This window comes from Mya arenaria, chromosome 5 (genome assembly GCF_026914265.1).
Source record: "Mya arenaria isolate MELC-2E11 chromosome 5, ASM2691426v1".
Taxonomy (NCBI): Eukaryota; Metazoa; Mollusca; class Bivalvia; order Myida; family Myidae; genus Mya; species Mya arenaria.
The window spans coordinates 55,952,605-55,974,901 of record NC_069126.1 but is presented as its reverse complement, the minus strand read 5'-3'; the positions used below and the strand labels follow the sequence as shown (position 1 = coordinate 55,974,901).

At 33.2% G+C, this 22,297-nt stretch overlaps 1 protein-coding gene across 2 annotated transcripts in view; it reads left to right on the top strand.

The window, feature by feature from the left end:
* LOC128236124 (nephrin-like) overlaps nucleotides 1–22,297 on the top strand; it is a 70,173-nt gene that overhangs the window by 29,352 nt on the left and 18,524 nt on the right. For both annotated transcript variants that reach the window (XM_052950987.1, XM_052950986.1), the window contains exons 3-5: nucleotides 2,569–2,904; nucleotides 7,308–7,598; nucleotides 10,661–10,975. In XM_052950987.1, the coding sequence (XP_052806947.1) occupies nucleotides 2,569–2,904; nucleotides 7,308–7,598; nucleotides 10,661–10,975 (942 nt within the window). The remainder of the gene's footprint in view (nucleotides 1–2,568; nucleotides 2,905–7,307; nucleotides 7,599–10,660; nucleotides 10,976–22,297) is intronic.

The following is a 22,297-nucleotide window of genomic DNA, read 5'->3' as shown; positions in this document are numbered from 1 at the left end:
CCTTTACACAAAAAGGTTGACAAAGCCTCTCTCAGTGATAGTTCAACAATCACTGGACCTTTGGTCATCAAACATAACAATGATACTGGGTCTGACAAAAGATGACCCCTATTGTTTTATGGGTCATCGTTTCAAAGGTCAAAGTCACAGTGACATGAAATTCGAAAAAGTTTTCCGAGTGATAACTCGATAATGCCTGCACCTATGGGCCTCAAATTTTGATATGGAGTTTGGGCCTTACCAGTGGATGTTCCCTATTGAGTTTACGTGTCATTGAGTCAAAAGTCAAGGTCAGCGTGACCTTGAATGCAAAAAGCGTGTCTGTGTGATGACTCGACAATGCCTGCACCCATTACCCTCAAACTTAACATTGACGTTGTGAGTGACCAGAAGATGACCCCTATAGATTTTGAGGTCATAGAGTAAAAGGTCATGGTCACAACTCATATTGGTCATTAAATTTCCTGATTTGGGTCATTAGAATTACGTCATATTTACTTATTCTCTGCTGCTTAGAGGATGCATGTTTATCTGCAAATATCATCATCTGAACATGACTGTACTGAACTGTACCTACTATCCTCACCCTTTGAATGGTCATAATTTTAAAACTGCCTCAAAGGTATCCAATGTCAATGAAAAATCAGCTGTCATTTCGGTCCATGCGTATTTCATTCAATTGTTCAAATATTCTTGACAAAATGACGCTCAGTGGGGCATAGTGTTTGACAAACAGCTCTTGTTTTTTTTTGATGGGCGGCATTTGTAGCTGGGTATATTCGTTTGTATTGACGGTTAGAGGTTTCACAACCACACACGAGCTCACAGGATTCAGTTTCTTTAGTTTTATTTAAAACTCGACACACAAAGCAGTCAAATGAATACATATTTATGCATTAATACAAAATTTATTGATGCTAATAACTTCAAGCATTACAGTATTACAAAGTGTATATAACATGTGGCATAAATGGTACACACATGGAAATACAAATCACAAATATTTCAAATTTGTATTATATTGTTAAATAATTGTTAAAGTAATAATATTAATAAACAGATGTAATTATGCTGACCAGGCACGTAGTTTTTTGCGTAATATTCATCAAACTGTATAACATGTGTTTAATAATTAAAATTATCATTCTGTTATTGCTTCATAAATCATCTTGCGTCGAAAACATCGTAAGTCATTGGACATTGGTTTAGAAATTGAAAACCAAGGAGTCTTAGTTACATGTTATGGTCACTTTCAACCAATTACAAACTTGCATTCACACCTTTAACCCAACTGATTGGACAAGGGACAAGACGGAGCTTGCCCACATACTGCAGTTTAGAAGTAGGGGATAAATAATAAACCTGTCGACATATATATATTTATTGAATAAATCATGATATGTTTTAATTTGTAAGCGCTTTTTCTCTAAACGAAATTTGTTTCCTACTTTAAAATTTATGTTACTCTTTGGATTCATTGTGCTGTGAAAATATCTTGGGAGCGGGCATTTGTAATGTTGTATTTCTTGTTGAGAAATCCGCTGGCATATTAAAACATGCAAATAGATAAAAAAAATATGTTTTAACCATGTGCTTTTTCACATATTTGCAAAATTGCTTTACCACTTTTCGGTACTTATTACATTCTTTATGTTTTTAATATGAACTCGTAATACAAAAATATATTCTGCTTAGGTACCTCACAACAATCACAAACATCACATCACAAATTACAAAAGACACCATATCTGTCAAAATTAAATGTTTGCTCAGTTATTTTTGCATGAAGTAAACCAGCCGTTAAAAATATGATGTTTTCATACAATACCAGTTTTTATACCTTGTTGTCAAAACATTCAACTGAAGAAGACATTCAACTGAGCAACGGAATCAGTATACCATGCGAGGTCAATTAAAATAAATACGTATACTTTATCTTTAACATAACATTTTTACCTCTTCTCATAATATTTGTTAAAAAATATGAATTAAGGTATTCTTTTTAAGATACTGCAAGAACATAGCCAAAATGTATAGACTTGTGTGTTAATGTATGTTTTATCAATAAAATGCTCAGACGGAGATCACGGTTTAAAAAGGGAGTGTTATGCATGTGAATAATGCTACCAAACTTTGTGACTGAATGCACTTAATTATTATTGGTACAAGCTTTTATGAACGACATACCACAATTCATAAAAATCTCATTTCTCTGAGTTTGTTATTTTAACAAGTGCTATAAAAATACATAGGTGCAGCAATATAACTTTTATACATTAGTTTAATGTTAATGTTTGAAGCTTTTCTAGAGAATTCCTGCTTTTCTGCAGAAGCGAAATCACTCTCCAGGTGCAAAAGGAAAATCATTAAATAACGACGTTGTCTCATTGTGCTTGATATGCAAGCATGCTAAAACATCAAAGGAATTGTACTTTAGGCGTGTAGGTCAAGTTCTATTTAATTGCAATAGTTTACAATATTGTTGCTGATTAGGCGGACAGGCTTCCGGTGCACGTCCCTAATCCTAAAACCGTCCAAATAAAAAAAAGTCTTTATTTTCAATTTCAGTGCCAATTTCAACAGTGGATTTGACATCACCGACAGCTGCAAATGTCACTGTCAACGCGGGCTCATCGCAGAAATTCACGTGTCGTACATCCGGGGGGTTTCCACAACCAACAGTAGAGTGGTATAAGACGTCTAGTAGTAACTGTACCAGGAATGGCGTTAAGATAATGAATTCCATACCCAGTTCACCGTCTGAAAGCAATGGTCTTATACAGGTGGAAAGTTCATTGTTATTCACAACATCCAGTTCAGACAATAATCTCTGGATTTGCTGCGCGGCAAGTAATATCAACTCTCAGTGGAAGCTGTCAGGAACGAAGCTTTTAGACGTAAGATGTAAGCATTTTATTGATTAACCAACTATAGAAAAATATTAATAGTATTTGGTTCAGTTATGATGAAAACAGCATGTCCTGATCGTTATTTACTTTTCGAAAAATAACGCATATTATGGTATGGTACCAATTTGCACAACCGAACTGGTCAAAGGTAACCTCATTGATATCTGTCATGTTTTTGATCGACATAAACTTAGTCTGGGCTGAATTTAAATTTTGTTTTGACATTGCTTTTACCTCAAGCAGATGACGATGAGAAGTTGTACATAGTCTCATTGACTGGCAGGAACATACTTTAAACACTTTTTACAAAATACATATGTGTTGATGATCGTTTCCCCTTGGTTGATATTCGGTGGTTTTTGTATGGTCCGTGAACCAATATTGTATATGACACCATTTTAAACATTTCAAAGAAATTATTTATGATATGTGAGCACTTGGCGTTTAACATACGTTTAAATATCTCCCTCTTTTTAAATATCCTATCATTTGGGACCATAATCACTTTCTGTGATCGTTACTTTTCGATATGAAAATTAAACACGATCAGAACAAGCAGTTCACTTATAAACGCAGCTATTAACATTAAGATACAAAGGATAGAACATGAAAAAGAAATCATCTGTAAAGACTGTGGTCATATTTTTATTATGTGCAGTGACTTACAGCATTTAAATATGTCTTCAAATTTTCAACATACATGACGAGCAAACCAAATTCGAAAAACAAAACTTAAGGATTTATCAAGATCTTGTTATTTATTAATTTTAATTTAATTATCTATTCAATTTAGAATTCATCGATATTTTGCCTAGTTTGCAAGGTGACTTAATGTATCGTCTGACAAGATCGGCTTTCAAAACGAGATATATGCAAGTTTTTTTCAGTTTTGTTTTTAAGTAAACAAAACGTGTGTTAACATTTTTCCTCTGAATGCTGTGCTGCAAAGGTATTTCTTGTTTGTTCTCTGTAACTCACGTGATAATAATGATTAAGGTTCAGGTAAAATCAAGTATAATCACGATAAATAGGTATACGTCTGTTGTTTCAAGTGTTTTAATAACAATATCTCATTTTCCTAACACAATACGAAACAAGAGGGCCATGAGGGTTAAAAGGGTTTAACTTTTGTAATCAATATAGCTTGATATTCTTTCTTAAAGAAAATTGAAAAACATACTGGTCAAACATGTTGCTTGGATCACTGACATGACTTGTCACAGTTGCCTGCACACTGACAGGACTTGTCACAGTTTCATGCACACCGTCAGGACTTGGTGATTGACTGCACACTGAAAGGACTTTGTTCAGTTATTTTCACACTGACAGGACTTGATGATTGACTGCACACTGACAAAATTTGATTCTCATACCTGCACACTGACAGGACTTTGTTCAGTTGTCTGCACACTGACAGGACTTAATAATTGACTGCACACTGACAGCACTTGATATAGATACCTGCACACTGACAGGACTTTTGCTGTTGCCTACACACTGACAGGACTTTGTTCAATTGCCTGCACACTGACAGGACTTCGCTTTTCCTTTAAGTTGCCATGGCAACCAGAGTTCTGCATGGAGTTCATTTATTTGAACAATTTTGAAAAAGCACCAACCAAGGATCATTCCTATGAAGTTTCATTAAATTTGTCCAAGCGGTTTAGGAGAAGATGGTGATTATAACCAATTGTTGACGCTTTTCTTCTAGGTTGCCATGGCAACCAGAGTTCTACATGGAATTCATTTCTTTGAACAATTTTGAAAAAGCACCAACCAAGGATCATTCCTATGAAGTTTCATTAAATTTGTCCAAGCGGTTTAGGAGAAGATGGTGATTATTAGGCTCGCTCCACAGAGCAAGCCTTTTTTAGTGATTGGTTTATGAGATCGTACTGGAGACGGAAATGATTGAATTAAGCCTTTCAATTGTAAGTGTATGCACAGACAAGTGTTGTTGAAAATTTAGAATTAGAGGATGATACTTTTTTGACTACTGTTAGAGTGATTTCGAATTAATTTTTATAAAAATGTTTTTCGTTAACCTAATTGGCAAAAGGTGTAAAGAAATAATGTAATTTGTCGATTTCGAGGCGTATAAACAAATGCCCGAAGGTCAATAACTCCTTTCAATTTTTGAGCATGCGCAAAGAATGGTTGGGTATAAAAGACTGGCCGGACCGGATCAACGGTAATCTCCCAACTGTTACGGGAATCGTTCGGAATTTCCCTAATTTTGTGTTGGTATAAAAAGACTAGCCAGACCGGACCAAATTAAAATACGCATTGCTATGTTTTATTGATATTGAATCTATTATAAAATATATTTTATCATGTCTGTCTGTGCGTCTGTTTGTGCGTCTGTCTGTATGTATGTCTGTATGTGCGTCTGTATGTGCATGTGCGACTATGTGCGGCGGTCTGTGCGGCTGTTAGTATGTCTGTCGGTCTATATGTATGTCTGCCTGTACGTAGATATGTCTGTCTGTTCGGCTGTCTGTGCGTCTGTATGTGCGTCCGTATGTATGTATGTCCGTATGTTTGATTGTCTGTGAAACTGTCTGTGCGTCTGTATGAATGTCTGTCTGTATGTATGTATGTCTGTCTGTTTGTGCGTCTGTATTATTATTATTATTCTTATTATTATTATTATTATTATTTTATTATTATCATTATTGTTATTATTATTATTGTTATTATTATTATTATTATTATTATTATTATTATTACTATTATTATTATTATTATTATTATTATTATTATTATTATTATTATTATTATTATTATTATTATTATTGTAACCTTACATAATAAAATATATTAATTAATAAATAAAATATATATGAAACATAGCAATGCGTATTCTAATTTGATCCGGAAATAAGGTAAACTTCCAAACGATTTCCGTAACAGATCGGAGATTTCAGTTTGTCCGGATTTTTCATTCTTATTGAAGAAGCTGAAACAAAGACGGGTATGTAATTAATGCTTTCTTTTACGGATTGAGTTAATGCGTTGTTTCGTCTATTCGTTGTAAACTGACGGCATGTGAGAACGTTCACCAGGTCTGACAAGTGGCTTTCCTCCTGGCTCTCCACTTTATTCCCTATACAATTGCAGCTGATCCAATGTGTGTATACCACGTGATAAATGACGTCATATATGCTTCGTCTGAAGGCAATATTTGCCTATTTTTTCTAATTTCAGCACTTCAAAATGCAAAAATGCAGCTTTTTTATTTTTTTCAAACAAGTTCTCATTACAAAACGTTTCAATGTATATTACTCAAAATCTGTCTTAAAGTAAAACAAAGCGTGAAGGATGTCCTGCATTATTTGAATACGATTTGTTAACTCATCCATGTTTGCATTATATATATGTAATAAATCAAAGCTAGGCTTATTAAAATTTCCATATGTCAGTACTGAAACTGCCAATTCGCCCCCTCACATAACACTAACTGTACATTGCTATGGATCGATTTAGAGCGAGCCTTTTTTGCTGTCTCCTACAGCAATTTTGAACTTGTAACCAATTGTTGACGCTTTTCCTTTAGGTTGCCATGGCAACCAGATTTCTGCATGGAATTCATTTTTTTTAACAACTCTGAAAAAGCACCAACCAAGGATCATTCCTATGAAGTTTCATTAAATTTGTCCAAGCGGTTTAGGAGAAGATTGTGATTATAACCAATTGTTGACTCTTCTCCTTTAGGTTGCCATGGCAACCAGAGTTCTGCATGGAATTCATTTCTTTGAACAATTTTGAAAAAGCACCAACCAAGAATCATTCCTATGAAGTTTCATTAAATTTGTCCAAGCGGTTTAGGAGGAGATGATGATTATAACCAATTGTTGACGCTTTTCCTATAGGTTGCCATGGCAACCAGAGGTCTGCATGGAATTAATTTCTTTAAACAATTTTGAAAAAGCACCAACCAAGGATCACTCCTATGAAGTTTCATTTAATTTTTCTAAGCGGTTTAGGAGAATATGATGATTATAACAAATTGTTGACGTTTTTCCTTTAGGTTGCCATAGCAACCAGAGGTCTGCATGGAATTCATTTTTTTAACAATTTTGAAAAAAAAAACACCAACCAAGGATCATTCCTATGAAAATTCATTAACATTGTCCAAGCGGTTTAGGAGAGGATGATGATTGACGCCGCACGACGGACGACGGACGACAGACGCCAGTCATAGACTGATCACAATATCTCACATTGAGCACTTTGAGCTCAGATGAGCTAAAAAAAACTAATATATAATCAGGTTAAACTTTGCGTTTCTAATTGCATTGAGCATTATTAACGACTGAGCATTGAACACGTCAAAAGTCAGTTTATTTGCAAATGTATTATATCCAATATGAACTTACAAATTTATATTTATTGAAGATCCTCCACCTAATCCGCCAGTGATTGACGACTTCAACACAATACCGCACTACCAGATGATAGAGAATATGACCGAACGTTTTACATGTAGGAGTACTGGCGGAAATCCTCTTGCCAGTCTTACATGGAGCTGTTACAATGGCATCGTGTCAAACCCTAACATTAGCGGCGGCTCGGTCAGTCGGTCTGTACAGTTCACAGCGCGGCGTAACCAAGACAAGACGTGCACGTGTAATGCCACACATGAGGCGGGACTGTTTCAACAAGCAACATTGGACGTCAATATCCTGTGTAAGTATAACTGAATGGCGTGCCTTTAACGTAACTGATGTGTTAAATTTAACTTTGATATGGACATCTTTGGCCAAGCTTACTAAATACGAATATTGTTGTTTTCTACAACACGTATTTCCTCCGTGTCAAAATGTCAGTTTATATTAGCAAAAAGACCAACACAGCTATGCCATACCGTGATATTATTTTGGCGCTTTCAAAGATAAAAGTCCAGAAGCTTTTATTTGGTTACCCTTTAGACTGCTAAAAGTTAACCTGACTAGAATTACAGAAAAATAAATGCATGTCTTATAAACGTTGCGTCCACTATATTCGATAGTAGCTTTAATTGGCCCTGATTACAATAGTTCATACGTTTGTATATTTAAATGTCTATATCCTCCTATGTAATCTTATATCAATGACAATTTAATTAACCTTCCTTGGTTTGTTTATGATGCTTAGGTATGTCATCAAATATATATCTCAACCGAAACATTACTTAGAAAAAAACCCTTATCCGTCAAATGCTGTTTTACACATTATTTATTAATATAAATGTCATGGTTTTTCTCTAAGATTTAAATGTGCAGATATCTTTTGTACAATGATTTTATTATCTTAGTACAATTTAATACCTTTGTCGTACTCAATGCGCTATATGAAAATTTGAATAAGGATTATAGATATTTAAAAAGCTTTCCAGAACAACACTTATGTGAAAATTACAGATACAAGCTCAGTAGCCAAAAGTTTAAACATAAACCCTGTTTAATGGCACTGGATAAACGCCAACGACATAGAACAAAAAAAACAACAAAAAAACTCACAAGAAACATGGAACAACAGCACAAAACTCCACAAACAGCACAGTGCATATATACTATATAAAAAAACTAGGTATGTTTATCAAGGAATGTTAGGTACCGCCTTTGAACAGTCAGTAAAATCTAAATTTACTGGGGGTTTAAACCAGTTTACGTGCACAAACCTTACTTTTATCCCAACAATCCTGAATGAAGAAAAAACGTAAAAAGTAAATCTTATCAAAGTATGCATTAACTTGAGGAAACTAAATAATAAAACAAATAATAATAAACTAATAGGTAAACCCCAAGTACTTCAATGATTAGAGATACCAACTCTACCTGCAGACTGAGGAACCTAATTCAGAGCACCTAATGCAAAACCCTTTAAAAGATACGATGCAGTCATTGTTTGAAACTATGAGCATCACACGCAGTCTGCCTTATAAAATAAAAGGTTAAAAACCTTGTGATCATAGAGTTTTATAATAAAAAGCATCATTGTACTAAAACTGAGAACAAATAAAGAAAACATTATAAAAAAAGCGAAATATATTAGCTAATCTTTTCTTCCAAATGATTACCTATGTAAAATATTTGAAGAAAATGACGTCACATGCCAAAACACTCCGAGCCAGCCAAATTCGGTTGAAAGATAACATGAAACTGCAAAATTTTCATAAAATCAAAGGACTGAAAGCTAAGTTATGTAAGGATGGTATATTTAGCCCTATATTTTGTTTCAAGAATTAATCTTCAAAAACTAGAAGGCAAGTACTCTTCAAAGTATTGCCTTTATATCCACGGTTTAAATAAAATCCAAGTATTTCATTGAGTCTATCCGCCCAATTAACCCCTGGAAAAAAATAAATTTTACGAATTTTCTTTAAACATCACCATAAAAATCGGGATGAGTAATACTATTAGCAATCAGCGATTTAAGTTTACAATTGTACTTTGATATAAGATTATAATGACCATTAACAAATTTCGAGAAAGTTTTCCTTAATTTATAATATCTAAAACCCTGTTTTAGAAATATTTCCGTCATAAGTTTGCTGCGAGAGCTCAAATATTTGACATCTGTACATATTTTAGCAAATCTTATCAACTGTGCAATAAAAAACACACCATATGATGGTGAACTAGGAACATTTTAAAATAAAAATCATCACGTTTATCATAAAGATTGATATTCAATATATCTTCCGTTACTTCGAGTTGCAGATCTAAATAGCATGCTGTTAAATCGGATATATCAGATTTATAAAGTTGCAATTGTGAAGGGTATATCGATTTAATATTATCTATAAACACCGGATTATCCAAACTTAGAATACCATCAATATATCTAAAGTGCTATTGAATTTATCAACAAAAGCGAGATCACCAGACTTTGATAATTTCAACATATATTCACTTTCATAGCAGTATAAAAAGAGGTCTGCAAGTTAAGGTGCATAATTGGCACCCATTGGAATGCAAATTGTTTGCTTATATAAACATTTACCGAATTTGAGAAAAGAATTATCAAGTTCAAAATTTAAAACTTCAATGACATCTGTGTATGTCCAATAAATATATTTATCTGAGCGATCATTGGTGGAAGAAAGCTTTTTTATCATTAAATGCCATGTAAGTAGTTTTCTCCCTCGCAAGTTTTTAAAATAGGAGGAGTCAATTTGTTTGAACCTAAAAATTGTGGAATATATGTATAGGGCTTTAAAAAGTCATAAGTTTGAAGCACTGAGACCTTATATCGTCTTCTTTCAAAATCATTAACTAAATCTAAAGAAAAACCAAAAGAGATTAATTTCAGAATTCTCATAAACTTTGCTACAGTATTTTATCACATAAAAGTTAATAGCAGTTAAGCAGGATGTAAGTAAAATTGAAACTTATTAAGTAGAACAAGAAATGGAATAAACAATAAATCTTGATTTATACGGATTTTTATGCATTTTAGGTAATTAGAGTATTGTAGAAAAGTTTTTATAATCATCATTCAACACAACTTGAAATTTAGCATTCGAATCAATATGATTTTTAATAACACTTTATTCATCGAGTTGAATGTAAGTTCTAGAAGATTGTAACTTTTCAATGATAGTATAAATAAAGCAAGCAAACAAACAAAAACACGGGTTTCAATCTTAGCTGGTACTACTTTTCAGATAGTAATGCAGTAGGTGTCCTATCTTCAAAATCTGTTTATATTCAACCTATTGATATTTAGATTGATGTTACAGTACTCAAAACTATATTTCTTCACAGATCCCCCTTCAACACCGGAATTCAAAGTGGACGGTACACCAGTGGGCATCGCGATTAGCATAGTTAAAGACGACAGTGATCAGACGGTGACGTGTCACAGTTTTGGAAAACCTAATCCATCTGAAAATGATTTCACTTGGACAAAAGAAAGTGCCGTTGTTAGTTCGAACTCAGTTTTAAGCTGGACCGGCGGAATCAGAATTCAGGATGGAGGCAGTTACAAATGTACCGTTACAACAACGATGACACCTTCGGATACCAGCAAAACTCCAGTTACAACAGAGGTATCTTCTGATGTCACCATGGATGTACTATGTAAGTTTCTGTAAAAAAAGATATGTGATTGTTAGCTCTTCGCTTGTACGAAGGAGAATCGAGGAATTGTGACATACTTGTTATTGCGTTTACTGGTAGCATTGGCATCGGCAGTTAAATATAAAGAACATACAATACACTCATCTGAAACAGGCTTACAACTCTGGTCTTATTATAGTGCGAGTTATGTCTCTTTTCGCCTAAAAAACAACAAGCGCGATGCTCGTTTTATAATTGTATGACAAGCTATGAACAGTGCATTCATGTTTTAACAGCTTTATTATAATTGTGAAGTTTATATGAATGCTTGTACGTATTCTGTGATATTATATTATACATATACAAATATTGTCTTTAAATATAATCGGAACACGTCAAGCTTATGCAGATTGTAGCCACATTAATTTGCATATCAGAAGCTATCTAATATTACGACGGAAATTCTCTCATGGTAATGGAAAGATTACCATCAGCAGCCAATTGTATAAATAATGGTAAATAATTACCTCGGTAAGTAAAACCACAGGTAAATTCCGTGGTAATATTACCATGGCGGTAAATACGTTGTATAAAAGAAATTACCAAGGCGGTTAATTTACCAGGGTAGGGTGAAAGTTTACCCAGGTAAAAATTACCAAACTGTCCCAAATGCAATAGAGTGACGTCATTTTCCCGCACAGCTGTCAGATTGTAGGTATTTTTTATAAAAAAATTAACTTCCACATTTCATTTTATAAAATTCTTTGTTAAAGACAAACTTCATTAAATCGGTCCAACAAGTTACATGGTAAATATTCAGCAAAACGGTACAAAGTATGTACAAGCTACTCCCGTGGCTGATCAATAATACACATGCAACACTTCAAGGGGTAGGTTTCTTCTGAAGTCAGGGGTGTTACCCTTTACTTCATACAAAACGGTCAAAGAAAACCGCAGGAAAATGCAAACATTATTGCAATGATATGCAAGTAATGATGACACAATACATCTGAATAGTTTAAAAACAGAAATAAACTGACAAGAAATTATACTTGCTTAAACAAAATACAAACAAAAATCTGTTTGAATAAAATTTAATGGCATCGTCCGTTTTTCTCACGCTGACACCTAAGGAATTTAAAGTCAGTTTCAACTTGTCATAGAAATGATGCAATGAGTTTCATAGAATTGATTCTCATTAAAGTGATCAATAATTTATATCTTTAATCTAATAATATGTACCATTATTTCAGTATTTAATGGATTTAGTAGTTAAAGCTGGTAGTCCATAGTTAAATTTTAAACTGAATTATTGCTGAAATTGAGAATATGTTATTATGTGAGCAAACACCACTGATTAATTTAGTATCAATGCAGACATAAATTATAAGTGTACTTGATATTTTCTATATCTCCTATGTGAGTGTCATTTTTGAAGAATTCCATTTATTAGATGCTGCATCCAACCATTTTGCAAATTCATCAGATTTTTAAACTACATGAGGCATTTGTATAGCATATCAGTTATGTTTATTAATAATGACCAAATGATCTTGAATCTTTTTTCTTTTATCTTATTTGTAACCCATATATATTTATATATATGTATATATATATATATATATATATATATTTAAATGCTTGTACAATTATGTTTGTACCCCTAGGCTTGCAGTCACCACAATGTATGTAAGCATTGTTTTAAATAGAATGAAACATGATCTCTTCAGTTATTGTAAGCACTGTTTAATATTTTTTACTATTTTAAAAATAAGCTGTCCCATTGTCGATGTCAAATTAAGTCTTAAAAGTACTTACTCATATAGTCATCATCTTTAAATTTTACAGGAGCATAAAGTCAATATACATGGAGTGTAACTTTTATATTCTATTTTCATAAACTATAATTGGTCTTAAATTCAAAACAAAGTCAATTCTTATGTAGATAACAATAACCAGAATCAGCAATGTTAGACAGCATATAATACACTATCAGGAAGTTCATTTAGTGATGTTTTCTTGACGGCACATTTGTCATATAACCTTGGTCATCCACTGGTAGCAATCTAAATAAAAGTGAAATTATTTAATAATAATCATTAAAATTATAAGTTGTCTGTGAAAATCAGCATTGTGCCATATCTTAATTAATGACTATTGGGTGCGGATATCAAAATAAGCCACGGGGATGGGGTCGGGGCGGCGTTCCCTAGCCCAATATTTCTATAAATTTGAAAGGTACGTTAACAAGAGCGTCGGTAAGAGATCATGATATTTACAATAAACAAACCAGTTATAAATATTTTGCTTTCAATCAAATGACAGTATACTACTGTGTTTACTGATAATTTACGGAAGAAGAAAATTACACCTTATTATTACCTCACTGCTCTCGGTGTCTTTAATCTGGTGCCTGTAATATGTTCCAACATCACACTGGCTCTGCTGGCTTTCGCTGATAAAAAGCCTAAAATGATTATTTATATTCATTAACACAATTATAAAATGGTATGTAAAATTGACCATGTTGATCACAGAACTGTATCACAGGGGCAGGTTGCGTTGTATTATCTTTGTAAAGGGTGACAACTTGACCATGAATTTCCATGTATTTGCCGACATGACCCTGTTTAAGAGGCCATAACTTTATCAAATCTTAACCAAACTCTACATTTTTGGACTTTCCTTGTAGATTTAGTGTCAATCTTTAAGAAAATGTACAGTTTTAACGAAAACAAATGCAATTTCAAACCCGAATTTCCTAAAACATGTTACTCGACGAACCAACTACCCGCAAATTTCACCGAAATTTTCCAGACTAAAATGCATTATCCCGGTATTGCATCATAAATTCAACACGTGTGCTTAAGAAAAACATTATATCTATCACGATACAGGTGAAATGGAAGTCAAATATCGTCCAACAGAGCCGTGCACACGATTTACAATCTTTATTTATTTATTTACGCATATGCCGACATGGACATTGCGCAACCGGAAATTATTCACGGCGCATGCGTTGGTGCCCTGTGAACTGTATATGTAACAGTATAAATAAATTTAAACGAAAACAAAAAAAAATCATACTTGTGTATGTTGTTTTTGTTTGAGTCCTTTATATTATCAAGACACTGTACACTGAATTATATTTTAAGCTTCTCTTTGTAATGCATACGGAAAGTTTGCATGTCAGTCTGTTTTTAACGTGTTTTAGTGGGACAAATCCGTTGGCGTTTTTCAGCTTTTGGTCGGTGCATTTTGTTTGAATATGCCGTAAAAATCAATTTTACTAGCATAAAAGTTATAATTTTCTTGTAGATGGAAATCTTACCTTATCAGAACAGTAAAAATTATTAGATTATCTCAATTATTTAAGGAACTATGCTCTATTGATTAGGTCCGTTTGGAATTAATGATTTTTGCACATGTTTACCTTATAATTATTTATATATTATACTAATTTTCTTTCATGAACAAATGTGGAATACTTTTTTTAAATGACATTTATTCACTATCTTGACCGAAATAAATAAATAATAAAAGAAAAAATATAAATAAAAAAATATAAGAAAATATTAAATAAGTATGTATTACTGTATCCAGGCAATTTGACGAGCACCTGTGAATACATTCTTAAACTGCAGATTCCTTACGTGTCACTGTTTTTGTACATGAAATTGGTTCCTTGGAATACTTTTAAAGCATAAATTTGTTAACACAGTGGTTATTGGCGAATTTCTACCCCTGTATTCCTGTATTTTATTGATATGGATGTAATGGAATAGTTTTCTATTCGCGAAGTTTCAATTTGTCTTTAAAATCGACGGAATAAGTTTCGAATCGATTGATTGTTTATGTCTGGTCGGCCATCTTGAATCTGGTAAGTGAGACGGTACATCAATTAACCCACCTCTTGAAGGAGGGTAAATATTACCGCGGTAAAAGCTCGGTAAAATCTTGAGTCTGTTTTATACAATTGCATAACGCCAATTTACCAGAAAAATTACCGCCAGTAAAATATTACCCTGTGTAAACTTGTTTATAAAATTGGCTGCAGACGGAAACTTCAACGATTTAAAATTCTATGTTCTTATTGTATAAAATACAATTCAAAAACAATATTTGTGAAAACTGGCTTCTTGGGATTTTATTCTTTCAATCAATCAAAGATTGAACAATCCAAAAGCAGGACGGTAAAAAATCGTCTGACACCCTTATATATAGGTTAAACACATGAATTTAATGATATGTGGTTCGCTTTTTTCATTTTTTTTATTTTGGGTGATGATGTAAGGTATCAGCCAAGACAACGTGTGGATAGCTAAGGTGTTATTTAATAACACGAATAAAAAAAAATCAACTTTAGATTCCCAGCAAGTTGGAATTGCGGGGAACTGTATATCTTCAGAATGGTTTGGCTTGTTAGTGGTATTTAGCACTTGATCTATTTTTGTTTTAGAGGTCAGTAGGTTAAAGGTTATGGTCATGGTGAACAGTTTAAGAAAACATCGACCACAAAATAATTTGACAACGGCACGACCAAGGATTATGAGAAATCAGTGCTAGGTTTCTCTTGACTAGTATTTGATTCTTATTTTCTGGGCGTCACTTTATCAAAAGTCAACGGCACAATCAACATCTTTATAAAACTGCTGTTCAAAGTTCGCAATAATTCTCTTCGCCTTCATCAACACTTTGTGCAACCATTAATACTGGAAACATGTCTTCTGAAAACACATTTTTCCATCTTCATAATGCTAAGGGGCATAATGGTTGACACACATCTCTTGTCTTCGTTGATGTTTTCATACTTAGTTGACTTATGCTTAGTGCTTCATGGCAAACTTTTGATGTTACAAACGTCATTGATCATGTAAACATTAATTGATGTCATAAATAAGATGCTGTTACACTTTAAATTAAGTTAAATTAAGAGATGATGAAATTTGACACAAATTGTGTTATGTCTCCATTCAATTATTCCATATATAATGGATAGAGTAACGTTCTTTATTTAATTATACGCATACTGATCAAATGAGTTTCTTTGGCAGCAAATCACTCAATCATTTTTGTGCTGGAATTTGCAAACCATCCTAATAGAGCAGTCATTTTATAAACTTGAAAAATGTGTCAAAAGTGTTTTTTTTGCCAATACTTTATCAGAATATGTGTAGGTTTGACTTCATTTCTCTTTTTGTTCAAGTTATTTCTGGCTCTATTTTTATCCTCCGCCGAAACGAAGGTTTCGGGTGGATGTATTATTAAGGTACGTCATTCCGTCCGCCCGCCCGTTCTTCCGTCCAGGACGGAATCATATCTTGGTACAGATTGGTAAGATGATGTTAAGAATGGGTCAGGATGCCCCCCCTCAAAACTTCTCGACCGTGTGTAAATATGGTTCTCATGGGGTCAGTAACAAGGCCACTAGGTCAAATCTTATCAAAATGGTGATTGTCATCTGGTGTCATAGGTAAATTTATAGAAAAACAATCAAGTTTTCCTTTATCAAAGCTACGACTAATTTGAAAATAGGGCATCTTGTGTCAAAAAATCAAAGTCAGAAGTTAATTTTTATAACAATGTTATAAACGTGCAAGAGGCAATATTTATAAAATGTAATCAGAATGTTTGCTTTGATAAACTCAATAACTACTTTGAAACTTGGTCGCAAGAGGCCAGAAACTAGGTCACTAATTCTTTCAATAATCATGTCCGAAAGCAAATACTGAAAAGGTGAAACTTTGTTTAACTGTTATCAGAAGAATGTTCCCCTTTATTTAAACAAGGTAAAAAGACTAGGTCATTAGGTAAACTCTGTTAGAAAACTTGAGAACAAACAAAGACAATATATATATATATATATATATATATATATATATATATATATATATATATATATATATATATATATATATATATATATATATATATATATATATATATAGTCTTTGTTTGTTCTCAAGTTTTCTATTGCATAACGCCAATATATATATATTATATATATATATATATATATATATATATATATATATATATATATATATATTGGTTAATTAGTATGTTAAATCAAATCAAATGCTTCATTATATACGATATTCCTTTTTTCCTTTATCTTTTTAAATAGTTGCAAACAAATGCATATATCAAATCCAATGGTAATAAGTGTCCGTCTGTCTGTAGTGTTATTGCATGTTTTGATCGGAATAATTTACTAATACATGATTTCCATGCCATTAATATCATTCATCGGTCAAGCTATTTTGATGCATGTTCGGTCTGTTTGTGGTGTTTATATATTATTGTTTTCGTTCAGTGTCGTTTGGGCAACTAGATGCTTCTAAACAGGGTTTATATTTGATAATATACCTACTTGACCCGTCCGTGTAGTTTTCGTTGTAATATTGTTATAACATATAGACAAATCTTACAGATACATTTGTTTTGGGAAACAACTCAAAGGGTTTGAATACATTTCATGCAAAAAAGAAACTCTCAACTTACAACATCATTAGATAAACGAAATATGTTTAAACCAATCATACTCATTTACTCATATATACACTTATAAATCTAATTTTTGTATTGTACACACCAATCTATCGATTTATTCAAACAAAACACGTATTCATGTACAAAATCATCCATGCGGAACGGTAGGTGCGAACATGACCTGTGTTTCTCGTGCACAATATGGTAGGTGTCGAGTATGGTAGGTATGAATTCTTCGTTGATTGTCGTTTATGAAAAACATTAAATATGGTCAAAGCTCAAGCCGTCGCAATGATTGGTGCGCATCATACCTCATCAGACAGGTATGTTACGCGTCGTTATATATGTTGCAATATGTGTTATTATTTGTTAATTTTTATTTGCAAAATATTGACAGAAATATATTTGTTATATTAATCTGTAGGTGATTCTTATTTACGTAAAACAGCCATAAACAATAATACGGGTGATAAATAATACAATACCCGTGTCATATCGGACAGACCAATCATACAATAAAATACATTGTATCTTATTAACATTCTCCAGAAGTGTAGCAGATCTCCGACGACGCCCAAAAAGAAGAGTGACGACTCCCACACAGGACATTCAAATTGTCAATGACCACCTTAAGGGTCGTTTTACCACGGCAGCGACAATGGCCCCCGTATAACAGTGGGCAGACATAACCGCGCAATCTACCCAGACAGTGCGTAATCGCATAAGGGCCGTCGGCTTGAGGTGCCGTCGACCCCTGCGGGTTCCGATTCTTACCGCAAGGCACAGGCAGGCAAGATTATTGTGTGCCAGGCGACATTTGCGATTTACAAGGGCGGACTGGGCCAATGTTTTATTCGTTGATGAGACCCGCATCACACTACGTGGGAATGACAGACGTGCTCGCGTATATCGCCGTCGGGATGAGCGGAACAATGAGAACTGTCTGGTAGAATTGGATAACTTCGGGGGTGGTTCCATTATGCTGTGGGCTGGAACATGAACGCGATGAGGTAGTAAAATGACGTCATTCGGCCGGTTCTTCTACCTCATATCCGTGCCAATCGCGGTTTGACATTGGCACAGGATAACGCACCATGCCATGCGGCTATAAGTACACAAGTTATGCTTGTAGCAAACAACGTGCGAACACTCCAATGGCCGCAAAAAGTCCGGATTTAAATCCGATCGAGCACGTATGGGACCTTTCAAAGCGCAAGGTGCTTGCCCAGCCGCTGCAACCAAATCACAGGGTGCTCACGCGTGTTATTCGTCAGATTTGGGCAGTCATTCCACAACAGTATATTCACAGATACATTATATCAACGAGGGCAAGGTGCCTCGCTGTAATTGCCGCAGCAGGTGGACATACAAAGTATTAAAACAAAATCAAATACGACGTGATTTGATCTTGCAGTTTTTGTTTTAAGGGTGTCATTGTTAACCCTCTCTGTTAAGTTTGTTCCCGTGATCATATTTCAATAAAGTTTCGTTTTACGTATTAGGAATAAATCGTATTAACCTTATACGTATTTGGTTATTTGTATTTTTCTCCGAATACTTTTTCTAAAACATGATAAAAACAAGGTGGCCAATTACAAATTCGTCGTAGTGTATGTATATACATATGAGCATGAAATTTTTCTTTTTTTGTTTTAAATTTCAATTACAGAAATATGTATTTAAATGAAGAAAATGAGAGCCTTTTGTTTGAAGACAAAAAAATAAGTGCTCTGCCCCATTGGTTTTGAAATAAATATTAGATCACGATTTCATGAAGGCACTACATGTAAAAGAACATTATTTGCATACGACCGTTTTGAATGGATATAGATTAATAAAATAAAATACCGATAAATCATAATTTTTACTTGGGCTGTGAAATGTATAAAAATAAATAAAGCCAAATAAATGAATACTACATGTAAACACCGTTCATCCGAAATCATCGGGACCCAGATAAAAAATCGAAATAACGATATTTTGGATTATTATATCTCACGTGACCTGCCCATGTTAATTTATCATATAACCATCATGGGCAATTTCTTACTGTCACACTGACAGTACCGTTTTGATCGGTTGACATTATTACTGTCACATAGCACGCGTGTCTAAAAATAGGCATTGTTTTGGTTTCCCAAGTCTGAGGTGGTAAGTGTTTATTAAAATGTGTTGTAAATCTGAGTACAACCGGTGTTTGCATTATTTCTAAGCGACATTTGCAACAAAATGACAGCTAATGTAAACAAACAATAATTACAGAATAAATTGATTAAACTTGAAGGTTGTGTAATGGTAAAAAAACTTTATATATGTATATAAATGTAACTGTGTTCGGTATAATAAAATAAATATTTCATGGCTTCCAGTGTGACAGTACACATTGTCAACATTCGGGTAAATACAGTTACCTTCGGCTTCGCCTCGGTTAACCGTATTTCCCTCCTGTTGACAATATGTACTGTCACACTGGAAGTCATGCACTATTTATATATTAACAATTTTAGAAAATGACAGTGTACGTGAAATAAAGATGACGTAAAATATTAAGTCGTGAAAATTGCAATGTCAATTACACGTTCCCAACATGGTTTGGTTTGATTGATCATTCAGTATTTCTCAAAACATTCTTTTCACCTTTCCTTTCATTACCGATTCAGATATACTCCCGCGTTGGTAACAGGGCCTTTCTCCGGATGTTCGGTAGCGGGTTGAGTGAGTAATGTCGCAATCGAATTTGATGAGACATTTCAAATCATATTCAGATTCCGTAAATCAGCAATGATATACACACTACACCACCCAAATAATTCGTTCATTATCTGACATCGATGTAACATACGCGTGCTCAATGTCATTCTTTAACAATATCTAATTGTGCTTCATTATCACTTCAAGCTGATGCCCGAAAAACCAAATCGGGACCGTAATTATAACTTCGAAATAGCGATTTTTTTCGAAATAGCGATTTTGGATTATTAATTAAAATTAAAAATTTAGTTAAACAAAGAAGGAATAAAATCGGGACCGAAAATTAATTTCGAAATAGTGATAATTTCGGAAAAAACGGTGTTTGGAATAGCGGTGTTTAAATGTATAAATGTTGCATCATTATTTGTACTAGCTTTTGAAACTTTTTTTTTACATTTGATTTTCAATTAATATTAAATCGCAAAAAAAATATCATACACAATGAGATTATTCAGTGCAATAACGTGATGACGATAAATGTAATGTTATATATTCTTTCGAATATCGAACACGAGACCTTACTTGCCTTTCATCGTTCATCTGAGCGCTCTAATAAATATAAGAAAAATCTATGTTTTCATTCCTTCACAATGAAAACATTGAGAATAACATATAATTAATACAAAGTAAGCGATGACTTTTTCATTTATAAGTGAAATTTACCTATTCCGAAATATAATCTTGATATTATTAAACAAAGGAATCAAACTTTCTCTCAGATTATAAAGATGTTTGGTACACTGTAATTTGTTGTAATACCGATGACGCGTTTTCTCCAAACTCCCAATGTGAAGTGTTTATCTCCCGAGATGTTCCACTTTAATCTAAAATGGTTATTTTCAGTAAATCGTCACTCTCGTGATTCGCCCAAACAAAAGCGAAGACGAATATTAAACAACCTAATATTTGTTTCAACAGGTTCACCATGTGGTGTTTGTTTTCTACATTAAAAATTTGGGACAATATGTACTGTTCTTTTTCAAGTAAATGATAGGATTAAATTCTTTTCTTTTTAAACTACAGATCTATACAAAAACGGAGAATATCGGGTCATGATAAAGGTGTCATTATATTGGTTTTTTCTTTTTACAATAACACAATAGAAACAACAGGGTCAACCTAAGTATCCTACACTTGAACATGTATTAGCAGACGAACGGTAGTACTTGGTTTTATACACTTATATAAAATCTTATAAAAACAATTTATAAATAAACAAACAAACATTATATATTTTAAATAAATTGCAATAAATGAATAAAAAAATCAGCCATTTCAACTATTTAATCATCAATCAATCAATTACTTAATCAATTAAGGAATCAATTAATCAATCAATCAATCAATCAATCAATCAGTTAAAGAACCAATCAGTCATTCGTTTTACTGATTAATTGTGTATGTGCCGGAGGGATTTCTACAATAAAATATGAACTTGAACTTTGAATTAAATTATTCTATTTAAGCATTGAACATTGAATAATAATGACTTAGAATGTTCATACATATTGAATATTATATGTTTGTAATACAGGACATTTGTTTTTAACACATGTTTGCTTTGACGTAAATGTAACGCCATTCTAAACAAGTGATATATGTTGCATTAGGTTATCAGTACACATGATATTTGTATTAAAGCAGGTCATTGCCATCAAATTAACACATCTTTCGCGATCCTGCGATGAATGTTTACCATTGAAATTACTATAATTTTCCAATTAAGCTGTATCTTTGGACTGTCATTGAGGCTACACAAACCGAGCTTATGATGGTTTTTGATTGCGGTAAAATTAATATCACGTTGATGAAATAAATACCGATAATGATGCTGACATCTCTGCTGTTCAAACAGCCTTTTTTATATTAAGTTTAAAGTGACACTTTTATTCTAAATCAATACATACACTTATGTAACAAACCTAATTTTTGAGTGATAAACCTTTAACTACTAACTAAATAATGCATTTATGGAATTTAAACATATTAATTTCTGCTAACAAGATTGTTACCATGTTATTTCATAGCTGAAAACGCAAAAATAATAAATGATTGGTGAATGCTAAAATATTAACAGTGATTTACTATCGTCGCATACGT